Source organism: Oncorhynchus mykiss, chromosome 9 (assembly GCF_057628025.1).
Source record: "Oncorhynchus mykiss isolate SJ-2025 chromosome 9, ASM5762802v1, whole genome shotgun sequence".
Classification (NCBI taxonomy): domain Eukaryota; kingdom Metazoa; phylum Chordata; class Actinopteri; order Salmoniformes; family Salmonidae; genus Oncorhynchus; species Oncorhynchus mykiss.
Window position 1 is genome coordinate 50,449,462 of NC_143030.1, and position 12,249 is coordinate 50,461,710.

A 12,249-nucleotide genomic window follows, 5' to 3' on the forward strand; every position below is an offset into this window, starting at 1 on the left:
CGAAAGTTAAACGGCTACAGTGCCTAGCTAGCTAGTTGCCTGATGTGGCTAGCCAAAAATGACTTGTTTTTTAAAATTGGATCATCTTATCCTTTGAGGCTTTAAAAGTGTATTTACACTATGATTTTGAACATTCAAAGAAACTGAGAAATGACCATGGCAGGAATGTTGTCATCTTAACTTGCCTCATAACTGCTGAGTGATAGGAAGCATGAGCACCACCACCAATCAGCATACACCACTGTGCACACCCGTCATTACTATGACAACTAGCGTAGACATGTCGGCAAATAACTGCTGTCTGAACACACACATCTGATTTGGTCACTTGTAACGTACTGTTTGGACAGTCAGTATTTTGAGTTTGCAGTGACCTTTTATTTAACATAGTTTGCGTGCCTTATTCTAATTTGCATGAACTTCCATGGTTTGCTGTGTTGGTCCCTCCTTATGAACTTTCTAATTGATTTATTGTAAACCTCCCCCTTGGCTGGTCTCCTTGGAGACCGGAGTTGGCTCAGGCCTGTCACACCTGGGCCTGATCAACTAACTTCCAGTTCTGGAGCTGCTGCTGGAGGAGGTGCCAGTGGGCAAGATGGCAGCTGATGAGATGACACAAGGCAGAAAGAAGGGTGCAAGGTTCAAAGGTTAATCTGTGAAATATCAGCTGAGTACTTTCTCCTTTGAGTCAAGTACAGGAGAGATAATTACATGTTCCGCTCCTGAAAATGTTGAGCAGTTGACGGACAGTGAACTCTCAGAAATTTAACCTGACAGTAATGAAGAGGAAAAACCGCCAACAGGTGGGGTGAAAGCTTCTGAGCCTCACCCCAATTATCAGGAAAATGCCCGAGATGACTCTGGCCCAGTGGGAGTATGGTTTGTGGAGAAAGTGGATCCATGTCTTTTGGTGATCCATTTGTGGTATCGGGCTGGGTGAAGAAGGATTTTGGTTCTGTCAATTTGGGCAAAGTACCCAGAAGTGGACTTGTGTTTATTACATTTTTTGTGTGTCTGCTGCCCAGGGGGAGAAGGCGCTACGTGACTCTGGATGAGAGCTGTGTTCAGCGCTGCTGAAAGGAGTGATAACTGGGGTGGCGCTGAGGTGGATTGACTGAAGTTGAGGATTCTGTGTCTGATGCATGCCGTTTGTTTCGATGCAGACCACGTGAGGGCCTTGAGACTGACCTGGTCTGTCTTTCTGAGTTTTGATGCAGAGTGTTTGCCGGATAAAGTCATGCTAGGGTATACAAGTTGTGTAGGCCGTCATTGTGAATAAGAATTTGTTCTTAACTGACTTGCCTAGTTAAATAATGGTTAAATAAATAAAAGTTATCCTGTGGTAGCCAAACCCACTATGATGTTTCAAGTGCCAAGTTTACGGTTTTGTTGCAGCAGTATGTTAAAAGGAGATTCTGAGCTGAGAGAAGTGTGTAGGAGGGCATGGGACAAAGGAGTGTGTAGTTTCAGTGGGGAAAGTGTTTCAATTGACCATGTTGCTGGGGACCAGAAATGTCCTGTGCGAGTGAGACCGGTTGAAGTTTCCATGCTGAAAGCAGTGCAAAAAGTGTTTTATGTTGAGGCAGTGAGGAAAGTAGAGGATCTGCCGGAAAATCACACAAAGAGTATGAAAGCTGCCTCTTCCGCTACAAACTTCACTGGGACCATGTCATACCCAGCCACCAATGACCTTGCAGCCAGAGGGGGACCAAACGTGTGAGTGTGGTCGAACACATCTGTTTAGAATGGCTCCCTTGTCATGCATGTTTTCCTCTCCCCATGCAATGAACCAGGCCATGGCCTGGGTCCCATAGACGCTTGATGACAACAGACGACAGGGAGCGACTGCCAAACTACCAACAGTGAAACTAACCAACGTCAGACGAGCAACCGATGGGAGTTGGCTGTGGCCATCCTGGACACTCCTCCAGCAGCACAGACCTTTGATTTTGGTTTGTGATTGTGTACTTCTGAGATTTTAAGTAAAGAACTCTAAACATTTCAACCTTGTCTGTGTGGTGGCCTGTGATCCTTAGAAACCTATTTTGGACATTTACTCTACATTCCACTCGACACAATTATTGATGCTTCTTAAAGAGATTATATTCTAATTGACTCAAAGTAACATTTGGAGTTGTTTATGGTACAATGGAGTTCTACTGGGGGTCGGGCTCTTGACTATAGCAAATTACAGTTTTCTGCCCTGCACAGCCTTCAGACAGGAGGAAGGTAATGGAAAGATTAATAATGAATGTAGTTATTGTGGCACTTGTGAATTGTACTAGCCTCTGGCAAATTATATAAAATAGGATTTGAATGACAAGACACAAATAGCCAGAGGCCAGGTGGTGGCATACATTGTATTACATCAAATATTGTGAACACTTCCAATGTAGTCAAAGTACAAAACAAGAAGCGTTGAACAAATTGCAATCTACACTTTTTGTATACGTCAAGCACTCAAATGCGGCTTGGATGGGTTGTTTCGGAGGGCGCACGGCTCTCGACCATCGCCTCTCCCGAGTCTGTGCGGGAGTTGCAGCGATGAGACAAGACAATTGTACATTTACATTACTTCATACTCCCAATTGGACACCATGGAATTGGGGAGAAAAAGGCGTGAAAAAAAAAAGTCAACAAAAAAACAAGCATTCAAATACATAGCAGCATAATGGTTCACTCTTCATTCATCCAATAAACACTTTGGCTTTAAAGCAGATACATTGTAATAAATAGTTTTAAAAAGATTGTCTCCATTCATAAACATCAGCCCTGGCCTGAGGCATGGCAACAGTAAATAATTATAGTAAGTCATCAAGTCACAGAAGGGGCCTGTACATAAGGCACATACGATTCATATTCAAAGATAACGACATGGTGAGACAAAATACAGGTTAAACGCCAATCAAGTGTACTGATGCTGTTTAAATTGGAACCCAGTGCTGCTATTTGCAGTGCTTGTGGTGATACTAGTATAAAGTGAGGTTATCAATACAAAAGTCATATGCATATGAAATATAATTGTAGTGCTTTAATTTATGATATAGTGGGGTCTGAAATGATTGACACCCTTAAATGATTGTATAAAATAAATAATTTAAATACTGAGCTACTGTATATTGTACATTTACATTATTTTATAATACAATTGATCAGAGAAAAACTTTAAGTAATACTTATTTTTCTCAAAGTTAGGGGTAAAAATTGACACCCGTTTTCAATACCGCACCTTGCGAGGATAACGACACTAAGCCTTATCTAAAATGTTTAAGATTGTAGAACACATTGGGATCTTGGTCCATTCCTCCATACGAAGTCTTTCCAGATCCTTGATATTCATCTGTGCTTATAGACAGCCCTCAACACAAACCACACATTTTCAACTGGTTTCAAGTCCAGAGAATGAGATGGCCATTGTAAAAGGTTGATTTTGCAGCCAATTAACCATTTTTCTGTGGATTTTAATGTGTGCTTGGGGTCATAGTCTTGCTGGAAGATCCATTTGCAGCCAAGTTTCAGGCTCCTGGCAGAGGCAACCAGGTTTTTGGCAAAAATGTCCTGGGTAAAGTTCATGATGCCGTTGAGCCCCAGGACCAGTGGAAGCAAAATAGCCCCAAAACATCAAAGATCCAGCACCATATTTGACAGTAGGTATAGGGTTATTTTATGCTCATTGATTCTCATACATGTCAAACCCACCACTGGTGTGTGTGGCCAAAGAGCTCTATTTTCACATCATACAACAAATGTAAACACCTGGAGCATGCTAAACAGCACTTGGATTGGAACCAGTGCTTTGGTCAGATGACATGAAAATAGTGGTGGGTTTATCATCGAAATGAAAACGCATGAGCAGAAAATAACCCCATAACTGTCAAATATGGTGGTGGATCTTTGACATTATGGGGCTAGTTGGCTTACATGGTGAAATTGTCATTATAATAACCTGTGAATTACTTGTTTCTTTCGTAAAGGAACTGTATATTGTAATTACCGATTGAGTTGAATTATTCTAGGTATGATACCAGAATTGTATTGTAAATACCTTTTACTTCTGGAATGCAAGTTATTTTTGATAACTTCTTCCCCTTTATTTATAATACATTCACATAATTGTGCTATTGTTAGAATGTAAGAAGAATTGAAACAAATGTACACTATTTGGCATGCTGCTAAAGAACATCAGGGGTACTGAACATTTCCAGGACAAGTCCTGCAACTTAAGCATAATTTATTATATACCCAAAATAATGTTTAATTTATAACATGACAAAGCAGAACTAGATCATTGCATTTTTTCTCTCAGTTCCTCTGCCTAGAGTTTTAAAGTGCATTGGGTGTACTGGATTGACTTGTCAGTCTCACAGCCAATAATAAAAGGATCAGAGATATTTTGCGCCCAGTTCAGACTGTTCATCTCAGTTTCTTGAAATGCTGGACTCAAAAAAGGTCAAAGATCACAATGGCCACAGTGTTGTTGCTGCTGTTTTGAAGGGATTTCTTGAGTCTGAGGGAGTCCTTGTCTGGTGTTTTCGCTGTGTTCCCCTCAGCACTAACCCTTTGAGGTCTCCGGTGTCCGTAATGCACTTTATTTTGATGATGCACACTGTGGATCTGCCGCTCTTCATCATGACTTGACTCAAGTTTCCAGTGGTTCATTATTCTCCTCCGAAAAACAGTCTGAAATTGCTCCTCCTAGAAATGACAAAGAAAATACAGGTTGTTTTACATTCAAGATTGAGGGAGCTACAGGTTTCAAATAGTAGCCACACCCTGTGGATGTGCTGTCCCCTCTCAAATGTGTGTGCATGTATTAAACTTAATGGACGTGCTAGAAAGATGGGTGGACTGCCTAGCTCACAAACTAGAATCAGGGCGCCCAATCCGACAAGGTTAATTGACTCACAGTTATGTCACGTATCATTGACGTAATGTGCAAATGAGCGATAGAAAACCGATCGCGCAAATGACACCATTACAAAAAATGTGCGGACGCCCCGGGCAAGATGCCGCTTATACCTAAATCCGCCACTGGTTGATACCCAAGTGAGGTCTCTTACCATAACTTGCTGAGGCGTGAGGGGAGCGTGTCGTCGGCTCCGCTTTGGCTTTGCGCAGTAGCTCTCCAAATGCTGCAGGTCACAGGCCTTTAAGCAACACTGCTCCACAATTCCCTTCCCTCTCATCCGAGTCCCATTCCCTCTGAGGCGAGGACCATTCCCTCGGGTGGACCGAAGTCCGTTCGGTGCTGTAACAAGAAAAAAAGTATTTGGATCAGATCGTGAAACAATGCACCGTCTTGAAGAGTTGCATACACATCTAGTAGGTGGTGGGCTGCAGCTGAAAAATCAGGAAGTTGATCGATCTACGTCGAGGGAGGAGCTGTTTTTTTGTATATGACAATTAAATATTATTATAATTACTGCAAGTTTGTTGGCACCTTCAATTCTTGCAAATTTCCTCAGAAAGGTATATGTCAACTGTCTGCTCAGGCAAACTGCTAAACTTGGAACCAATCAGAACTCCCGTATATACCCCTCGTGATGAAGGCAGCCAATGGCCTGCTTCTATCTAAAATGTAAACACAGCCTACCATGAAATCGTGATCTGCTGTCAGTGTTTTAAGAGGAACTAACATTAGCTCCCAAATACTGAAATAAGATAAATATCTGTTTGAGTGCACTTTAAATATGTAGCATGCAAGAACAATGGTCTTGATCATATGAAGTACTAACTCCATTGACCAATTAGCAGTAACATGAAGTACTTAAGTACAACTATTTCATAAACCCAGGGTCGTTACAGTACTTATAGTTGAAGTCGGAAGTTTACATACACTTAGGTTGGAGACATCAAAACTCGTTTTTCAACCACTCCACACATTTCTTGTTAAACTATAGTTTTGGCAAGTCGGTTAGGACATCTACTTTGTGCATGACAAAAGTAATTTTTCAACAATTGTTTGACAGATTATTTAATTTATAATTCACTGTATCACAATTCCAGTGGGTCAGAACTTTACATACACTAAGTTGACTGTCTTTAAACAGCTTGGAGAATTCCAGAAAGTAGGTCATGGCTTTAGAAACTTCTGATAGGCTAATTGACATCATTTGAGTCAATTAGAGGTGTACCTGTGGATGTATTTCAAGGCCTACCTTCAAAGTCAGTGCCTCTTTGCCATCATGGGAAAATCAAAAGAAATCAGCCAAGACCTCAGAAAAAAAATTGTAGACCTCCACAAGTTTGGTTCATCCTTGGGAGCAATTTCCAAAACGCCTGAAGGTACCACGTTGATCTGTACAAACAATAGTACACAAGTATTAACACCATGGGATCACGCAGCCGTCATACCGCTCAGGAAGGAAACACAATCTGTCTCCAAGAGATGAACGTACTTTGGTGCGAAAAGTGCAAATCAATCCCAGAACAATAGATGCTGTGAAGATGCTGGAGGAAACAGGTACAAAAGTACAGTGCCTTGCGAAAGTATTCGGCCCCCTTGAACTTTGCGACCTTTTGCCACATTTCAGGCTTCAAACATAAAGATATAAAACTGTATTTTTTTGTGAAGAATCAACAACAAGTGGGACACAATCATGAAGTGGAACGACATTTATTGGATATTTCAAACTTTTTTAACAAATCAAAAAGTGAAAAATTGGGCGTGCAAAATTATTCAGCCCCTTTACTTTCAGTGCAGCAAACTCTCTCCAGAAGTTCAGTGAGGATCTCTGAATGATCCAATGTTGACCTAAATGACTAATGATGATAAATACAATCCACCTGTGTGTAATCAAGTCTCCGTATAAATGCACCTGCACTGTGATAGTCTGAGAGGTCCATTAAAAGCGCAGAGAGCATCATGAAGAAGAAGGAACACACCAGGCAGGTCCGAGATACTGTTGTGAAGAAGTTTAAAGCTGGATTTGGATACAAAAATATTTCCCAAGCTTTAAACATCCCAAGGAGCACTGTGCAAGCGATAATATTGAAATGGAAGGACTATCAGACCACTGCAAATCTACCAAGACCTGGCCGTCCCTCTAAACTTTCAGCTCATACAAGGAGAAGACTGATCAGAGATGCAGCCAAGAGGCCCATGATCACTCTGGATGTCTTCCAACAAGACAATGATCCAAAACATAAAGCAAAATCTACAATGGAATGGTTCAAAAATAAACATATCCAGGTGTTAGAATGGCCAAGTCAAAGTCCAGACCTGAATCCAATCGAGAATCTGTGGAAAGAACTGAAAACTGCTGTTCACAAATGCTCTCCATCCAACCTCACTCATTTTTCAGTTTTTGATTTGTTAAAAAAGTTTGAAATATCCAATAAATGTCGTTCCACTTCATGATTGTGTCCCACTTGTTGTTGATTCTTCACAAAAAAATACAGTTTTCTATCTTTATGCTTGAAGCCTGAAATGTGGCAAAAGGTCGCAAAGTTCAAGGGGGCCGAATACTTTCGCAAGGCACTGTATCTATATCCACAGTAAAACGAGTCCTATATCGACATAACCTGAAAGGCTGCTCAGCAAGGAAGAAACCACTGCTCCAAAACCGGCATAAAAAAGCCAGACTACGGATTGCAACTGCACATGGGGACAAAGATCGTACTTTTTGGTGAAATGAAACAAAAATAGAACTGTTTGGCCATAATGACCATTGCTATGTTTGGAGGAAAAAGGGGGAGGCTTGCAAGCCGAAGAACACCATCCCAACCATGAAGCACGGGGGTAAGCAGCATCATGGTGTGGGGGTGCTTTGCTGCAGGAGGGTCTGGTGCACTTCACAAAATAAGATGGCATCATGAGGTAAGGAAAATGATGTGGATATATTGAAGCAACATCTCAAGACATCAGTCAGGAAGTTAAAGCTTGGTCTCAAATGGGTCTTCCAAATGGACAATGACCCCAAGCATACTTCCAAAGTTGTGGCAAAATGGCTTAAGGACAACAAGGTCAAGGTATTGGAGTGGCTGTCACAAAGCCCTGACCTCAATCCTATAGAAAATTTGTGGGAAGAACTGAACAAGTGTGTGGAGCAAGGAGGCCTACAAACCGGACTCAGTCACACCAGCTGTCAGGAGGAATGGGCCAAAATTCACCCAACTTATTGTGGGAAGCTTGTGGAAGGATACCCGAAACGTTTGACCCAAATTAAGCAATTTAAAAAGGCAATGATACCAAACACCAATTGAGTGCATGTAAACTTCTGACCCACTGGGAATGTGATTAAATAAATAAATCACTCACTCTCCACTATTATTCTGACATTTCACATTCTTAAAATAAAGTGGTGATCTTAACTTTTACTATGATTAAATGTCAGAAATTGTGAAAAATAGTTTAAATGTATTTGGCAAAGGTGTATGGTATGTAAACTTCTGACGGATACTTTATATATTTGACAAAATCATAAAGAAAATGTACTGGTTACCAACATAATTAGAACAGTATAAAGTATGTTTTTGTATGTAATTGTAAACTGAGTGGTTCGAGCCCTAAATGCTGATTGGCTGACAGCTGTGGTATATCAAACCGTATACCAAGGGTATGACAAATGTTTATTTTTACTGCTCTAATTACGTTGTTTACCTTTATTTAACTAGGCAACTTAGTTAAGAACAAATTCTTATTTTCAATGACGGCCTAGGAACAGTGGGTTAACTGCCTTGTTCGGGGGCAGAACAACAGATTTTTACCTTGTCAGCTCTTGGATTCGATCTTGCAACCTTCCGGTTACTAGTCCAACACTAACCACTAGGCTACCTGCTGCCCAAAACATCACAGTTTTGAAAACATAGCTTGTCCAAAAGGGGTCTCTTGGCACAACATACCCTGGTATGGGGTAAATTGAGCCAGGTTAACTTAAGCAGGATATACATTTCTGTGTTGAATTAAATATTACCACTGCCTTTTTAAAACCATCTATATCTTTATCTCCAACACTTTGTGCCTCTTTTTTTTTTAACACGACATAGGCCAGGCCCAGATGTTACCTCATATCCAAGCGTTAATGCCTTGCTTGCATTACGCCTGGGAAGAAAACACTTAAATTCACACAACCATTAGCTCAACTTACCCCAAGCTAACATTTAGACTATATTAGCCCACACAGCTATACTGAACATAAATATAAAAACGCAACATGTAAAGTGTTGGTCCCATGTTTTATGAGCTGAAATATAAGACAGACATTTTCCGTATGCACCAAAAGCTTATTTCTCTAAAATGTTGAGCACACATTTGTTTACACCCCTGTTAGTGAGCATTGTATCATTTTTCAAGATAAATCTCTCCATCTGACAGGTGTGGCATATCACAGCATGATCATTACACATATGCACCTTATGCTGGGGACAATAATAGGCCACTAAAATGTGCCTCAAGTTGAGGGAGCATACAATTGGCATGCTGACTGCAGGAATATCCACCAGAGCTGTTGCCAGAGAATTAAGCATAATTTATCATCTACTGAAGGGTGCTGAAGAGTATTTCTGTCTGCAATGAAGAAAAACTAATTCTGATTGGCAGGGCTGCACCAGTGACGTGAAATTGACTGATTTCCTTATGAACTAACTCAGCAAACTCTTTGAAATGGTTGCATTTATATTTTTGTTCAGTATACAGTAGAAGGATGCACTTTCTTGCTAGGTGTAGGACCTCATGTTGAAGCTTAGAGACCCCGTTTGATGTATAGAACAATCTTAAAATGATCTACTTTGATGTAGATACAAGAATGAAACTCCTAACACAAATTAATTTGTGTTTTTTGGACCCAACTTGCTTACCAAATTGTCCATGTGATTTCTTTCTTCACAGACTACATAAAATGATGACCCCTTCCTAAATATTTGGTCAAATGATACATTTTGTGTATGGTTTCCTAGAAACAAGCGTGGCTCAACTTACCCCACTCTCCCCTACTGCAGTTCTCTAAGCTTTTTTCCCCTGTTTAATACACTTCCCTTTACATAAAATTGCACATAATCAGTTGTATTATTTATTGTTACAGCTACGGCTATCGCTCTAGTTTTGGCAAAATGTTCCTTGTAAGCACTCTGTCATCTTGTTGGATGAGAAAGAAACATGATATCAGGCTGTGAAAGTGGCCTTGGTGGAATAAGGGTAAAGGTGATTAGGTGAGAGGGCTTATGGATAGTATGTCTGGTCTTACTGCTAAAGTCTCAGCATGGATACTTTTTTCCCCCTTCAAATGAATGGCTATTTGCCTGTAAGAAATGTCCCAGTATACATTTTCTTCTGAGCATTGAGTTGTAACACTGGTGTCAGCAGTGGGATTCAGTGACCATGTGGCGTTTCTCTGACAGAAAGAGGGAGCATACTATCTAAACAGCAGCACATTAAATGGCAAGTAGCAGCACAAAAGGTGACAACAGGGAACCATACCTCTGTAAAATCCACGGTCTCCACACACAAACTCTAGGTGGGCAACAAGTTCAGATCCACAACGTGTTCTTGACTCTGCATGGTCTGGTAGAGCTGCAAGGCACAAGATGGAGTACAGCACACCAACACTCCGCCAACATAGCACCTAAGAAAGAATGCACTTTAATAATCAATATCTAGCACCACTCATCTGACTGAACACAACAGTCTTGTCCAAGCTGCCACTACATTATTAACACCAGCACATTAACATATACAAAAACATTAGGCTCTATTGAGTTGAAGATAAAACATTTGTTAGCGTAGGCTTAATCATACTTTTCCACAACAATTCGGGCAAACAGGTGGCATAAAACCTAAAAATAATAATTTATTTGCTGGTTATAAGTTTCACTGTAATAAAGCTTAACAATTGGCGGTCAGTAATTATAGATTATTATTTAGTTGATAAGCAAGGAAACTCATCATAAATATTCAAGACAAAGACATTCAACCCAACATAAAGTAGGAGGAGTCTCCATGCACACTATCAAAACAGCAATTACAAACCAAAGCATGGCAACAAACATTCCCCCCAAAATTATCCTTATCAAGCAAAGAGCACACAGCGGTTACCCCGTATTAACCTTGATGCTTGTTTTAGTACAGTGAGTTACAAAATAAAGATTCATAATTCAGCTAGGATAGAATTATGGATGATAGCAGCCTTAAAATACAACCACCGCCTCCCACGCTCTTTCTGTCACTCTGGCAAGGCTACTCTGCCCTCCCCTCTAGAAAGATACCGTAGAAAGGAGGATGCTCCATTTCTACTGAAGCCTACATTACACCTGTACACTTCATTCACATATACATCTCAGGGACCCAAAAGTAGACAACATTGCATCCAATCCTCTGATGCTTTACAACTGAGGACATAATTGCTCCTTCAATACCAAGTTCTTCCTTGCAGAAAAAGCAGCAAATATGCATGTAGATTAGATATGGCATCATAATGAAGTGTATACATCGCTCATAGAAAGTACATTATTAAGGGTGACAAGCAGCACCTACTAAGTTTGAGCTGCACTAATGCCAAAATTGTCCATGCAGATAATTATTGCAATACAACTGAATGAACCAAATGGGCAAGTGAGAGTTGCAGTGCAGAACATAAATATATTATATTTCTATGGTGCAGTCTGCTGATAGGAATGTCATGAGCTGGAGGTGAAGGGCCTCCAGATCATAACATTCAAACAAATACAACACTTTGGAGCCACTGGGTAGATATTATTTCACTGCATCCCACACAGCCAAAGATGCATCATGTGATCTTGCTAAACTGTGCATCCCTAAATTTGCCACCATGTAGGTGGATATTTAAATGCTATGCAGTGAAAATATCACATTTCAATTTCTGCAAAGCCACAACTCCACATAAGAGCATGGATATTATACTGTTTGTAACCTAAAAACTGTTTTCAATATCTGTAAAGAAAATACATTGGGTCACTAATAGCTTGATGCAACTTCTACTTTGGGCGGCCAGTTTCCCGGACAGATTAGTATACATCTATTCCTGGACTAAAGCATGCTCAATAGACTATCTCCAAATCAAACCTCCTGAAATTTCACAGTACAAATAAATGTCAATAACCACTGTTCCAGAATTAGTTCAATGTTCTCCTGAGTGACCGTACATACCTTCAGTGTACATCCTTTGGCAGACGACCAGTGTAGTGAGAGCTCAGAGGAGTGCATCTTGTCTGTCTGTCTGTCTAGGCATAGAGGCAGTAAGGCCTTGGAGCTGCAGTCTTATACTCAACCAGAGGGGAAGGACCAGTAGCTCA

General features: G+C 40.6%; 1 protein-coding gene across 1 annotated transcript; it reads right to left on the bottom strand.

Annotated features, from left to right (window-relative positions):
* Positions 1–2,341: 2,341 nt before the first annotated feature.
* Positions 2,342–12,249, bottom strand: igf3 (insulin-like growth factor 3). Its single transcript, XM_021615890.3, has 4 exons — positions 12,104–12,249; positions 10,418–10,562; positions 5,061–5,248; positions 2,342–4,695 (listed from the first exon to the last, which is right to left on the bottom strand). The coding sequence occupies exons 1-4, from the start codon at positions 12,158–12,160 to the stop codon at positions 4,441–4,443; spliced, it is 645 nt and encodes a 214-aa protein (XP_021471565.1). The 5' UTR covers positions 12,161–12,249; the 3' UTR covers positions 2,342–4,440.